This window comes from Macrotis lagotis, chromosome X, assembly GCF_037893015.1.
Source record: "Macrotis lagotis isolate mMagLag1 chromosome X, bilby.v1.9.chrom.fasta, whole genome shotgun sequence".
In the NCBI taxonomy this organism is placed as follows: Eukaryota; Metazoa; Chordata; class Mammalia; order Peramelemorphia; family Peramelidae; genus Macrotis; species Macrotis lagotis.
This window is the reverse complement of record NC_133666.1, coordinates 451,965,672-451,981,694: the sequence shown is the minus strand read 5'-3', so window position 1 is coordinate 451,981,694 and position 16,023 is coordinate 451,965,672. Positions and strand designations below refer to the sequence as shown.

The following is a 16,023-nucleotide window of genomic DNA, read 5'->3' as shown; positions in this document are numbered from 1 at the left end:
AAGTGGCTTGCCCAAGGCCATACAGCTAGGTAATTATTAAGTGTCTGAGACTGGATTTGAACCCAGGTAACTCCTGACTCCAAGGCCAGTGCTTTATCCACTACGCCACCTAGCTGCCCCAGTAAAATTTGATTTTGATGGCCAGAATAATGGCCAATAAACTATTAGTGAGGTACTATATCTGAGGGACTCAGACCAGGATAACACAAGTGAGTATATTCCATCATAATTACAACACTAGGAACAGCCTTTAGAAAAGCTTTCAGAGGATGATTTATGTAGTGGAAAGAATATAATAATCAGGGAACTGAACCACAATAAATATATAATAAGTAACTTTTTCTCAACATTAATATGAAGCACTTGCCAAACAGCAATCTACAAACAAAAAAAATACAAAAAACTCATCCGAGTATGATTTCTCTGTCATCACATTCAACTAAGATCAATGTATAACATGGAACCAATGTAAAGATTAACAGAATGCCTTCTATGGGGGGTGGGGGGAGGGAAGCAAGAATGGGGGGGAATTGTGAAACTCAAAGTAAATAAAATCTTTCTTAAAAAAATCATTTGAGGAAAAAGCTAATAGATATGGATATAGGTTTTTGATTCGAAAAAGAAGTTCAATAATAAAAAAGAGAAATCTGGGGGTATTATGTTGAAAAAGAAAAGAGCAATAATTATAAAATTTAAATTCTCCTAATAGAAAGCTAGTGGTGAAGTGGATAAAAGTTCTGGACATAGAGTCAATAAGATCTGCATTTAAAATCTGTTTCAGATGCATATTGGGCAAGTTATTTAACCTCATTCAGACTCATTTTTTTCACCTGCAAAATTAGAATAATTAACAGTACCTACTCCCCAGGCTATTGTAAGGATGTAATGAGAAGTTAGAAGAAGCTGGTATTTATATAATCCTTTAAGGTCTTCAAAGTTCTTTACTAATATGGTCTCATTTAATACACATGGGAGGGGGTTGTTGCTATTATTAATCTCCAATTTATAGCTGAGACTACTGAGACAGATAGTGGTTGAGTGACTTGATCAGGATCACATAGCTAATAAATGTTTAATGCCACATTTGAACTCAAGTTTTCCTGACTCCAGGTTCAATGCTCTATCTACTGCTCTGCCTATTTAAAGTGGTAAGCAAAACTTAAAAGTGCTACACAAACAGGAGTAGCTCAGTGGATGGAGGACCAGTCTTGGAATCAGGAGAACCTGAGTTTAAATCTGGCCTCAGTATTTGATACTTATTAGTGGGTATGACCTTGGGCAAGTCACTTAACATCATTGACTTTAAAAAGTGCTATATAAATGCTAAGATATCTCAAAATGAGAACTTGTTGGGAAAAAAAAGACCCTGGTACATTCATTTCATGATTTAAAAAACTCTGGTATTCAGCCTGGACTTAGTGTCATTCAGTTATCCAGGATGGATTATTCTCCAGTTACATAAATGCCACAAGTCTTGTTACTCTTTATAGCTTCTAAAATCTGCATTTCTTTTATTAGTTTATTTTGTCCAGGAACACAATTCTACTTCTCTGCATTTCTCTTTTAATGACCTGGCTTGAATTCTATTTTCTAAAAAAAAAAAAAAGTACATATCATTTGCTTTTTATATCTCTCTACAATTCTGGCCTATCCAATTAAAAAATAATGTGGACACTAATACATAATCGGTAGTCTTTTGAACTAACCTAGAAAACAATGTGAAATTATACAAAGTTATCAAATTGTTCATATTCTTTTAACCCAGAAATTCTACTATTGGGAAAACACCTCAAGAAGGTCAAAGGCAGAAAGAGCTCACATATAAAAATTCAAACCAGCAATAGTAGCAATACACACACACACACACACACACACACACATATATATATGTACATATACATACATATGACAAGGTATGTTTATAATGTTTAAGAAAAGATCATATAAATTAGGGTATATGAATATAATGGAATATAATAAGACATGGTGAATATAAGAAATTCAGAGAAACAAAAGTTTTGTATTAATTGATGGATGATGAAGAAAGGAGAGAGGCAGGACGATATTTATATTTCTCTAACTATAGCTATATCTATCTACACGTATATGCTACATATATAGTTGTGTGTGTATGTATGTATGTATGTATGCACACTCTTAGTGCTCTGGGTCAGTGTTTCAAAAGCAAACAGAGGGGCAGGCAGGTGGCACAGTAGATAGAACACTGACCCTGGAGTAGGAGGACTTGAGTTCAAATTAGGTCTCATATATTTAATAATTACCTAGTTGTGTGACCTTGGGCAAGTCTCTTAATTCCAATGCCTTGCAGAAACAAAAAAAAAACAAATAGAAACAGGAACCACTAACTGTATATAAGGATTCCTGTGAGTCTTTTTGTTGTTTTGTTTTGTTTTTTGCAAGGCAATGGGGTTAAGTGACTTGCTCAAAGTCACACAGGTAAGCTGTATATATCTGAGGTCAAATTTGAACTTCGGTTCTCCTGACTCCAGGGTCAGTGCTCCATCCACCTAACTACCCCCCCCACCATGAGTCTTTTATAAATTTTATTTTTATTTATTTTGTGAAACTATCATCCAGTTACATTTCAATCTGCTTTAAACTTAATTCTGGAATATTGTGAGCCACATATGGGGCATGTGCTGACATCTCCTCTCTAGGCAACTCTTAAAGATCATAAATTACAGAGGTGATGTTATACAATGGTAGGAGGAGTTCTCTTTATTCACAAGTATCAAGGCAAAGGTCTAGCCTCAGTATCTCATCCCATCCCTAGGAGTAGCAGCATGGCAGTGATAAGAAGAGATCAAATCTTATCTTAGACATTTATGAACTGTATGGCCACAGGAAAGTTATTTAAGCTCTGTGAGCCTCAGTTTCCCATTTGTAAAATGAAGGGACTGCACTCATGTTCTCCAGGTCCTTTCTGGCTTTGAATCTATGATCCTATATAGTCATACTAAGTGTACTAATAAATATTGGGTTCAGAGAAGAAATAATGAAACAAAATCAAGAATGTAGTTGGATGGAACCTGAGTGTAATCTCCACAATTGACTCAATTACTATCCAGCATCTGCTTAACCAGGTCCAGGGAAGGAAGTCCACTATTTGAGACTGCTTATGCCATTTCTGGAGAGTTTGGATTATCAGACAGCTATCCTAAGAGAAGTCCTCTCCCTTGCTAGAAAGATAGTCATTTTGGGAACTCTGGTCTGTCAGAGATAGTCACTTTCCCTAGTCACTTTCCCTATGGAAAGTGACTATCACAAAAAAAAGTACCAATAAAACACTCAGAAAAAAGACAAAATGAAGATTACATAAAGATGGGATAAAGTTTTTGATAATGTATCCCCATACTGTAAATGTTCTCACTGTGAGCCCAGTCAGTCATGTCATAGTGTCCTGTTCCAGAAAAAAAAAGACAATTACATACAACTAATCCACTAACACTATTTTACACTGACATCATCATACTTGTACCTCTCAAAGTACATTCCCACACATTTTTTCATCAGACTAATGTGATAAATGAATTTCTGTCAAGTAGTCAAAGTTTATCATTCCTTTTAGATAAACAAACTTTGCTAGGTTTGTGGGCAAATGCTTTCTTTTGAGAGTTCACATTCAGCCTTGGGTACACAGAGCAGTCAACAGTAGCTATTCAAAGTCATCAGAGAAGAAACTGGAAATGTATATTTCCTTCTAAGTAAAAATCTTTTCTGACTGGCAAGTTTGGGGGCATATCTCCCCTCTACCCTCACCCCTTTTTTACTTTTATATTTTTTTCAAAAGTTTTGAGTTCCAAATTCCCTCTCTCCCTCTATCTCCTTCCCATTCCCCCCACCTTGAGAAGGTAAGCAGTTTGACACTGATTATACATGCGTAGTCAAAGAATATATCTTCGACCTGAAAAAAGCTTTGACAACTTTATCAATTCACAGTCTTGTCAGAGTTTACTTGGATATTTTTGCTGGAAAGGATGTGGCTGCTATCAAAATATATAGACTATTTCCCCCCATATTTCTTTATACTGAAGCATAGAAATCAGGGAGCTCCTAGGACCTATGGGTTGAAATGAATAGAAAAGGCATACTTCTGGTCATTCTTCCCTAAAAATCATGATTCAAGGAAAGCTATATGTCCAAGTAATACCATAATTAACGTAATAATTAAGATCATTAATTTTGAACTAGGGCCCTGTACTCTGCTTCCTTCATTTTAACAATGATAAATTAAGGCCAGGAAGTTCAGTGCTTTGTATAATGTTACTGAGGTCACAAGATGTAGAATTGAGATTGAACTCAGATCCTCTAACTACAGAGTGAATGTACTTTCCCTTGTTATTCCATAGCAGAAGTGAGAAGCATTGAAAAATCTATTTAAAAAAAACAAGACTACTTCATGGTAGTTTTTCACTTCCCAGAGAGAAATCTTACTTAGGATATAGAATAAATTCTTTCCTAGTTTTAAAGAATAATAATTTGCTATATTAATGTAACATTTGTATATCTAACTGTCCTGTACTTTGTGCTGAAACTGGAGAATGGTGGTATTGATGACATCTCATTAACTCTTCAAAGTCTCTGACTAAACCACCAAGGGGATAAAAACTATACTAAGGGTTATGAGGCATGGTAATTTGGGTGTGGGCAGCAAAGATAAGCTCTTATTAACTTGTCTTTGTTTAAACTTAATTGTGTCATTGGGCTGGCAATATTACCATTCATTCTTAATAAAATAAACGAGAAGATCAAATGACTGGAAACTAAAATAGCAATAGAAGGCATCATCATAAAAGATGTATGATGAAAAAAAAGAACCCAGCATCAAATTCAGCAGGCACATTTGAACAAGTCTAAAAAAGGCAACTCAAGCATTTATATATTAACTGCAATGTAGGTTTCAGATACAAATTAAAAAGATTGAAAAATTCATGCCTTATTTCCCCATTTTCCGTTTCTTTTAAGTAGGCAGAAGAAAAAGCACTTGGAAGAGCATTGACACATTGGATAACTGAGGGGAAAAATGATTTAGAAACAGAAAAGTTCTTTACTGAATCCAAACAAGTTTTATTTTATACCACAGAATTCATAGTTATTATATATTAAAATAGATCATCCTACCTGTGTTTTTTGATGCCATTGGACAGGGAATCTCCACCACCACAATCCTTTCCTTCAGACATTCTGCTTTTCCTGTTGTTCAGATGTTCTATCCTCTCTTCAAATGAACACGCTGTTACTGTTTCCAATCTACTTATGGACTGTTCGGACTCTGAATCTGTAGTAGAGCAGGTGCATGTTAATGACTATCAGATCTTTGATGTTAGACTTCAAGAAACAACAGATACCTGTCTCAATGAACCAAGCTTGGAAACTTTAGCAGACTACTTTGTCCTTCAGACACCTTGTTAACTTCCCTTACAAGGATTTCAGACAATCTGCATGGAGTAAATAAATGTTGACATTCTGAAAGACATTAAGTTCTGCTTGAATATATAGACCAAATATTAAAGATAAATTCATATTAATAATGAAATATATCCCCAAAATGCAAAAGCTTATATTCAGTCTTGGTTATACCAATCTGGCTAAAATCCAAGTTCACATAAAATGTGTAAAATGGTTTGATATTTTTAATTACATTTTTAAAATGTTACTTTAATGTGATATAAGAAAATAACCCTTATAAGAGATATATAACTAGATTTTTTCCATTATGTATACAGATTATTAGTATCTACTCTCTATTATGATTTTTATTTACTTGTGGACATATCAGATTCCTCAGGAGATTTTGAATTCCTAGAAAATAAGGATTATTTTATTTTTTTCCTTTGGATGACCAGATAGTAAAGTCCTTAAAAATGTCCATCATCTATATCATTAGATCCTTTAAAAATTAAAGTAGCTTTACCCTTTACAAAGTGACTTATCTAAAGTAACTTGGCTCATAAATAACAAGGGAAAAGAATAGCTCTTCAGAATCTTTAGATAAATCCTTTATCCTCTATACCTAGGCAGCGCAGTTTTTCTGATTCCTCATATTATCAGTTTATAAAATTAAGAAAAATTGTTCTTTTGTTCAAATGAAAGTTAATTTATTATTTGGATTATCTATAGTTTGACTCTCAATGCTAAGAAAGCACTAATATGAATTCAAGTGGATTTTTTAATCAAAGAATTCACTCTCAGTTCCTTAGTATGAACATGAAATTTTCTGGTACACCTTTTTTTCTTCCCTATTATTCCAAAATAAAGCATTTACAATGTCTTATTTTAGCATTATAATCTAGCAAAAAACATAATTAGTAGCTGGACAATAATACATGTCTATTTTGAGCCTAAAACTCTTAAATGATTTTATCATTTGCAGAAAGACTATTTTAAGGCTATTATAAGCGATGTTGTTTCCTTTTCCATTGTTTTTCCATTAATATGACCTTTTCCCTTTCAGACATTACATATTTCTCTGTTTTTATCAATGCTGATCCACGTTAATATATTATTTTCTAGCAATATTGTCTGTTTTCATCCCCCTACTATGTCACAACCCCCAAGAAAGCAGTGTTCATAGGTTAACAAAACCAGCAGTATCAAACTTCTCCCTGAAGGCTAGGGGAAATTCGATTAAAAATTGAGAAATGTTTAATAAAATAAATAAACAAAACACAGAGAATGTTTATTTATGGGTTTCTAAGTCAACATGCAATCAGAAATTTCTATTTGAGTCTGATACCACTTTTTAAACAATCTTTACATGTACCCAAGTGCCCACCCCACTGTGTTCAACACAGCAAGGATAAAATGAATGTTTTGAGAGAAATAGCTTGTTGCATAACAATGAAGAGAAGGAATTTATTCCATTCCACCTCTCCCTTTCCCCTTCTCCCAGCATCTTCTTTTTATATGCTTAATTTTTTTTACACAATTATATTATCACATTCAATTTTATACCTCTGCTTTCTGTCCTAAATATGAAAAAGTTTTTTTAGGAGTTATAAAGATCATTTTCCCAGGGAAGAATATAATAGTTCAAATTCCTTATCAAATTCCACTCAAGTGTGTACACTGCAGAATGTAAATTTGTTTTTTCATACGACCTTTGACAAAGATATAGCAACTCTTTTCTTATTGATATTTTATTTTTTCATTTACATGAAAATTTTTTAACATTCATTCACATTTTCTTGTCCCCTTCCCCCAGCAGCAAACAGTCCAGAGAACACTATATTTGTACTTTGGGTTAACATGTTCACATATTAATCATTTTATGTATGAGGAATTAGAACTAAAGGAAAAGAAAGAAAACCATGGGATAGTAAAGAAAAAATAAAAGAGAAATTTTAAAAAATGAACCTAATATTCATTCAGATTCTGTAGTTTTTTTTGTTCTGTTTTGTTTTTCTTCATATGTATATATATAGCATTGTCCATAACAGGTCTCCCAGGATTGTCCTAGGTCTTTGGACTGCTAAGAGAAGCTGCATCCATCAAAGTTGATCACCTCACAAAGCTGTCTGCTCCCTTTGCTCAGCTTCACTTCCTGTAATTCATTCCATGCTTCTCTAGAGTCCAACCATTCATGGAATCTTATAAAACAATAGAACTCCATAATATTTATATATTGTTCAGCTATTCCCTAATTGATGAGTATATATATCCTCAATTTCCAATTCTTTGACACTACAAAAAGGGCTTCCTCAGGACAGCTAGGTAGTGCAGTGAACAGAACACCGGCCCTGGAGTCAGGAGAACCTGAGTTCAAATCTGGTCTCACACTTAATAATTACCTAGCTGTGTGACCTTGGGTAAGCCACTTAACCCCATTGCTTTGCAAAAACAAAAAAAGTGGGGGACTTCTACAAATATTTTAGAACATGTTGGACTTTTCCCATTTTTTATAATTTCTTCTGGTATAGCTGGGTCAAAAGGTGTAATCAATTTTATTGCTCTTTCAGCTCAGATCTATATTACTTTATATAGAACAGTTTTAGATCTGGTAGAGCAAGGCCACCTTCCTTCACATTCTTTTTCATTCCCTTTGATATTCTTGACCTTTAAATGAAGAAAAATCTTTAAAAAATGGAATCTGTGAAAACTAATGACTTCATGAGACAACAAGATTCTGTTAAACAAAACCAAAAGATTAAAAAAAAAGAGAGAAGAAAATGTAAAATACCTCATCAGCAAAACCACTGACCTCGAAAACCAATCAAGAAGGGACAGCCTGAGAATTATAGGACTTCTTGAAAACACTGAAGAGGTAAAAAAAGCCTGGAGTTAATATTACAGGATTTAGTGATGGAAAACTGCCCTGATATCATGGAACAAGAGGGTAAAATAATTATTGAAAGACTACATTGATGCCCTCTGGAAAGAGATCCTAAAATGAGAACACCAAGAAATGTTGTGGCCAAATTCCAGAACTATCAGATAAAAGAGAAAAATCCTGCAAGCAGCCAGAAAGAAATAATTTAAATACCAAGGAGCCACAGTAAGTATGACACAGGACCTGGCTGCATCAACATTAAGGGATTGAAGGGCCTAGAGTGAGATATTCCAAAGAACAAGGAAGCCTGGAATGTAACCAAGAATCCACTATCTGTCAAAGCTGATCCTTCTCTTCCAGGGGGAAAAAAGATGGACATTTAATGAACTGGGAGACTTCCAACATTTCCTGATGAAAAGACCAGAGCTAAACAGAAAATTTGGACTTCAAACCAGAGACTCAAGAGACACATGAAAAGGTTAAAAAAAAGGGAGGGGGAGGTGTAAAGAAAAAAACAACCTGCTATCCAATAAGAAGAAACTGGCTATATCCCTACCCGAGAGAAAGACTCTCGATAACTGCAACTCTGTTAGAGAGAATATACTTAGCCAGAAGTGATAGACATTCATAACTTTTCTGTGACTCAGACAGAATGATTTATCAACAAAACTTCCTTTAAATGGGGGACAGTAATGAGATGGGAGGATGGAGGAGAATGAATGGGATAAATCACATTACATTAAGAGGTACAAAAGACCTATTGCAATAGTGGGAGAGAAAGGAGGAGGTTAGAACCACCTGAATCTGAATCTTCTCATCAGACTTGGCTTAAAGTTAATGTGTATACACGCATACACACACACACACACACACTTAAGAAACTTATCTAAGTTCAAGTATTAACAGGGGAAAAGGGGAGGGGGTACAGGAAAGGGGACAAAAAGGGGAACTAATGGAAGGGAAGGAGGAAGAGGGACAGGGAAAAGGGGAAAGAAAGGGGAGGGGTTGCTATAAGAGGGCAAATACACTAAATGTGGTGGTAATCAGAAACAAAATACTGGGAAATATAAAGGGGAAAAAGGGGGGGAAATACAAACAGAGGGGAGATAACATGGAAGGTAATAAAGGAATTTTGAATGTGAATGGGATGAACTCTCCCTTAAAAGATAAACAAATAGCAGAATGGATTAAAATCCAAAATCCTACAATATGCTGCTTACAAGAAACTCATTTGAAGCAGAGAGATACATATAGAGTAAAGGTAAAACGTTGGAAGAAAGGCTTATAACTTCTATGGTCCCTTATGTATGACAAATTCTAGGAGTTCAACAGCACGATTAGATTGCCTGAAACAAAAGAATGTCTTGAGGAATATACAAACATGTGAGGTAGCTAGGTGGTGCAGTAGATAGAGCACCAGTTTTGGAGTCAGGAGGACACACGTTCAAATATGGCCTCAGAAACTTAATAATTGCCTAGGCAAGTCACTCTTAACTCCACTGCCTTAAATAATTTTTTTAAAAGGAAGAGGAATGTACAAATATAAGGTATGCTCACTGCCACAGAGGCAAGCACACACTGGAATATCCAAGGCCCTAGACATGCTGCTTTCCTAAGAAGAGGTCTTTTTAATACTTTTCTTCTTCTCCTGCTTCTCCTGCTCTGCCTCTGTATCAACAGTTTCACAGGGTTTGTCTCAAACACAACAGTGAATTCCTGCTCATGCCCCATTATGTATGAATGAGAGGCGGTGTCAGCATGAGGGAGATCTGGTACCCACAGATACTCCAGGTCCCTACATGCAGCAGATACCCCTCCAACTCCACAATTGCAGTTTAATCACATTTTCAAGATTCCAAGTTCTGTCATTGTTCAGTTGAATATTTTTACCTAAATAGAATGAATTCCCAGAGATCAAGGTGACACTTTTAGGAAAATATAAACTCAGCTAGTTTGGGTAATTATAGAAAGAATGCTTATATAATGAATAAAATGAAAGCTCATAAAATCAACCACTACCCAAAATTATTTTAAATGTGTACTACAATAATTTATAAAGTACTATTATGACACAGGTGATATTATGGCAACTCTGAAGGAACAGAATTTTTCTGCCACAAAACATCAACATCCTGCCCACTGCCTAGGAGAATTAAGCTTTTAGTAAAAAAAGGTTCTTAACCTTATTTACTCCCCCCAGTCACAGGTCTCCATGACAATCTGGGGCAACCTCTTATACTTTTAAAATAACAAAATAAAATGCAAAGTATTACAAGGGAAATAATTATGCTGAAATACAGTTAGCAAAATGAGAACCTCTGTCTATGAATAAACCATTAGCAAGAACTTAATATTAAGTTTTTCAGGACACAATTGTGCCATCACCTGTGTAATTGTTTTTTTAAATTCCTGGAATTATGAAGGAAACTAATTCCTCTCTAGCCATGAAATTTCAACATCACTGACTTCTTTAAAAATTTTCTAAATTAGTGGATAGAAAGCTAAGCTAACTTTCTTTACCTTTTTTTTAAACTTCTCACGTTTCTCTCGAGTCTCCTCTTTGAAGTCTAAATTTCCTATTTAGCTCTGGTCTTTTCATCAAGAAAAGTTGGAAGTTTCTGATTTCGTTAAATGTCCATCTTTTCCCCTGGAAGAGAAGGCTCAACTTTGCCGCATAGCAAATTATTGGCTGCATTTCAAGCTTCCTTGATCTTCATAATATATTTCAGGACCATCAATGCCTTAATGTTGATGCAGTCAGGTCCTGTGTAATCCTTTACTGTGGCTCCTTGGTATCTAAATTGTTTCTTTCTGACTGCTTGCAGGATTTTCTCTTTTATCTGATAGTTCTGAAATTTGACCACAATATTACTTGCTGTTTTCATTTTGGAATCCCTTTTGTGAAGGGATTGATGTATTCTTTCAATAACTATATTGCCCTCTGGTTCCATGATATCAGGGCAATTTTAGATCATTAAATTCTGTAATATTGAATCTAGGCTTTTTTTTTATCCTCAATGTTTTTAGGAAGTGCAATGAATCTTAAGTTGTTGCTCATGTATCTATTCTTGAGTTCAGTGGTTTTGCTGATGAGGTATTTTACATTTTCTTCTTTTTTTATTTTTTGGCTTTGTTTAACAGATTCTTGTTGTCTCATGTAGTCATTAGTTTCCATAGATTCCATTTTTTTATGGAAGAACTTTTCTCATTTACCATTTACAACTCTTTTTCCAATTGGTCAATTCTATTTTTGAAGGAGCTTTCCATTTGCCCAATTGCGGTTTTAAGAGAATTATTTCTTTTTTGCATTTGTCCAGTTGTATTTTCCAAGGATTTTTTTCTTGTTGCAAGTGTTAATTTTCTCTTGAGTTTCTTTTCCCAGTTGATTTTTAAACTCCTTCCTAATTTCTTCTAAGAAATCTTTCCTGGCTGGAGATCAATTCATATTCTCCTCAGAAGTTTTAGATCTCTCTGAGTCAGGCTCTTTGTCTTTGAGGTAGCTTTCGATGGAATTCCCTTTCGAATGGCTTTTCTTCATTTTCCTAGGATCTTGGGCTGGGGGAGGGGCTGGTTCACAGAAGTTTGGTGTTGAAATCCTCAAAGGCTTTGCTCACTGGGTTTAATAACTCCGAATGGGTCAGCCATTAGAGGGTGCTCGTTACTTTCTAGAGTGTCTGTTACCCTGATTATTTACTGTCCTAGGCCCTAGGCCTGGTGAGGTGGGGGGCACATCTGGATACTGGTTATCCTTAAACAATGTGGGCTGCGCCGTCGGGCTACATAGTTAATCGCCTTATTCTACTGTGAGAGATCTGGGGCCCATGGGGGGGGCAGGGTTGGGTTGTTACAGTGTTTGTTCTCAGAAGAGAACTATGGTGAAAGCATGGGGAGTGTGGTCCTGGTCCTCCATACCAGCCAAATCAAGCATACTGATGTCCAGCCTCACTCTGCAACTCTCTGTGCTGGAACTTCCTCTCCAGTCCTGCTGGAGCTCCTCCAGCCACAGCTCACAAAGCCAATGCCTCTGTGGCTGTTTTCAAGTTAGTCTCTTGACTTCACCCCACCATCCATGCACTGGATATCTGTTCTTTGCCCCCCAGCTCACCCATGCTCCCCTGAGACAGACTTTGTTGGGAGATGTTGTTTTCCTAGATCCTTTTTCTAGGTTTTGTCAACTGAAGTTTTTAAGAGGCTTGATTCATATTAGTTCTGAGGGAAAGCTAGGAGACTTTAGCACAATGCCTGGCTTCTATCTGCCATCTCAGCCACTATTTTTGTTCGAAAGATAACTTTAAAGTCAAAAAGACATGGGTTCAAGTTGTATTTCTGACATAAACAGATTGTGTGATTCTGGACAAGTCACTTAACCTCCTAATCCTCTGAGCAACTTTTGGAGACAAAAAATACTAAAGGATACTATGTCAACCTGCACTGGCATTGGGAATTTCCATACCTGAAATTTCCACATAGCAATGAAATCATAGTTTGATTTCTCATAATTGTTTTTTCTATCCTATGGTAATTCAAAATGCATTACTTAAAAACCTACTTTAGCAAAATTTATGTTTAAATTGTAAACCATGTTAATCTTATCTGAATTTTCCCTTATCTTCCAGAATCTTGTCTTAAAGCAAAATAAGGTTCTAAACTTAAAATGTATCTTAGAATTTTTACATAACAAAATAATAAGCTCTATTTTATTGATATGGAGAATCTACATGTACTGGTGCTCCATCTCAAATTTATGAGTTTTTAATAAGGTGAAATCATTTATGTCACATTTGAAGATAAGAATTCATAAAAGAATAATCAATATATTTTGTAAGAAATGTTCATAAGGCTAATTTGAAAATCTAACTATATTGTATAAAAGAAGTACTCCAAATTGATCCAGGATCACTTTATACTCTAAGAACCTCTCCCTGCCTCACTAAAGAACTCTTGTTTATTTGAATATTATTTGATATTAGCAACTGAATTTACCATTAGAATTAGAACTTCACTATATAAGCATTATTACTATATTAGGACTACTTACTATATTAGAATCTACTATAATAGAAATTGAAATTTCTTATAATCATTATGAAAAAAATTTGATTTGTGAATCTCTTAAAAGTATATTGGAAACCTTTGGGTTCCTTGGACCACACTTTGAGAATTGCTGCTTTAGACTATAATTAATACCTTTATTTTTATGAAACTGATGACTTGTTTAAAGTGCAATTTAAACAAAATCCTTAAGCAGATGAATTCTTACTTATAAAACAAAAGAGAATAGCATGACTAACACAGAGGGACATAGTTAAAGGGAAATATTTTCATAGCTTATTTTTGAATAACTGCTCAAAACAGGGTTTACAAACAACCAAAAAACAATTTGCATCTAGACAACAAGGCTGTCGGCTGTATTAGAACAGAATACTCATGTCTTATATATTATGTAATTTTGCTATCTCTAATGTTTTCTTTCTTCCTTTTTTCTTCCTTTCTTCCTGTTTCTTCTCCCACAGAACATTCAATTTTGATCTGTGCATATCATGGATACAAAAGCAAAGACTATATCAGAAGGCCTTCTGTTGTGGGGATGGGAAAGAGGAGGGGAAAATTGTGAAATTCAAAACCTTACCAAAAATTGATTGGTAGAAACTACCATTGTATGTAATTGGAAAACAATTAAAATATTTATATTATGGGAGAAAAAAGAATGGAATACTAAAATAAATGGTGTTAAAAGGTTTTGAACCAATCTTTTTTTTCAATTCCTTACATGAAATGAAATTTTAAAAAGTAAAGCATGCTAGATTTTTAAAAAAATTTTTTCTATGTAGGTTGATTTTCAGAAGCCTGGAGAATTGAGAAAACTCTTACATATAATCAGTCTTCATAGACTCAATAATACTTAAGTCTTTTAAAGCCCTTCAAATTAAAAATATATAAAAATGATGAGAAGATTGAAAATGAAATATCATAGTGAATGAAATATTTAGTAAATGCTAAGGAACTATTAAACCATCAAGGGTAATCATACAAAGTTCATTGTAATACCTGAATTAACTCTGTATTCTGCATTCAGTTGAAACATTTCAAATGTGTGCCCCCCCAAGGTAATCTCAAGCATTTGCTACTGCATTATAGTAGGTATAACTATATGAACAAGTTTCTGGATTCCTTGAACTCCAAAATTAAAGGAGTAGTTACTTAGGATGACTATAGAGACAAAAAAACCTGTACACTATTTTAAATTTATTGTAAACCAAAAAGGACAAGCACAAAGACTGCCAAGAGACCATTATAGTCTAGTGATGAACTAATTAAAGACTGAATTACAATATTGTTGGTAGACAACAAAACAAAGAGAGTTAAGAGAAAATTTCCAAGTAGATACTCTCCAAATGAGAACCAAGGTTAAAATTAGTTGCATATAACATAGTTTTTAAACATAGTTTAGGAAATAAGTTAAAGTAAACTACTATTCCCACACAACTAATTTCCACCATAAAAGATGAATACAGAGAAACATGGAAAGATCAGTATGACGTGATGCAGTTAAGTAAGCACAGCCAAGAAAAAAAATACACAGTAATTACAACAATGTAAATGAAAGAATGCAACACTTCCAAAATCAAAAAGATATAACAAAATTATAAATATCAAGCATGGCATGAATGAAGAGAAATGAGAAGACTTTCCTAACATATCCCTTCTTAGAGATTAGCAGCTGCTACCCACTTAACAAGTCTGAAACCATGTACAATGTTATCCATCAATTTTACTGACTTTCCCCCTTCCCCTAAAAAAATACTTTTGTCATATGGAATGGTTCCTTAGAAGAGGGAAAAAGATATTTTAAATAACTATGTCAATAAATGAAATAGAAAATATCAATAAAAACCTTTAAAAATTAGCATGCTTTTCAAAAGTTAAAAAATGAGAATACATGAGTATGCATGATGATTCTAAACAAATGCATAAAGTTCTTCAGCGCTTAGTCTATACATATGAGTTTCCCACAGATTCCATCCTGGACTTTGCAATCTGTTTCACTGAAATTCTTGGCCCAAAAGGTTTTTTTAAAGTATATAGACAAATTCATTACCTTGGACAACAATTCTAGATTGCATTAACAAGCAGTCCATCATGACACAGTATTTATTATGCTTGCTTAACACTGTGCCAAACTCTGAGAGATACAAAGAAAGGCAAAATGGTCCCTATCTTCAGAGGATCCATTCCAATGAGGGAAACATTAAGTAAATAACTAGATACCTAAAGGACACATCCAGCATAAAGAGGTGAAGACATTGATGATTCGAGTGACATTAACGATTCGAGTAACACCTATAGAAGGTGTGGCTATTGTTGAGTCTAGAAGGAAGGGAGGGAACTAAGAGATGGAGAAGTTCAAAGTCAGAGAATTCCAGGCGTAGAGGGCAGCTATAGAAACAGAAAGATGAAAGAAGGGTCACTTTGAAGAACAGCCAGAGTGTAGGGTGGGGGAGGTGGGATGGGAAGTATAAGAAAGAAGTAAGGCTATACAGAACTTAGATGCCAAATAATAGTTGATATTTGAACTTAGAGATTATAGATAGGCAACTGGAAGGTGGTTCAGAAAGGTGGCTTTCTATGGAACACAAGTCAGCAGAGAGGATGAACAGAAATGGGAGAGATTTGAGGCTCAGGGATATATCAGGAAATGATGAGGAGTAAGGAAAGCATGAACTAAAGTGGCT

General features: G+C 34.7%; 1 protein-coding gene across 8 annotated transcripts in view; it reads right to left on the bottom strand.

Annotated features, from left to right (window-relative positions):
- The window catches only part of OSBPL1A (oxysterol binding protein like 1A), a 393,082-nt gene that overhangs the window by 123,986 nt on the left and 253,073 nt on the right, over nucleotides 1-16,023 (bottom strand). For all 8 annotated transcript variants that reach the window (XM_074207328.1, XM_074207333.1, XM_074207332.1 and 5 more), the window contains one exon: nucleotides 5,143-5,299. In XM_074207328.1, the coding sequence (XP_074063429.1) occupies nucleotides 5,143-5,299 (157 nt within the window). The remainder of the gene's footprint in view (nucleotides 1-5,142; nucleotides 5,300-16,023) is intronic.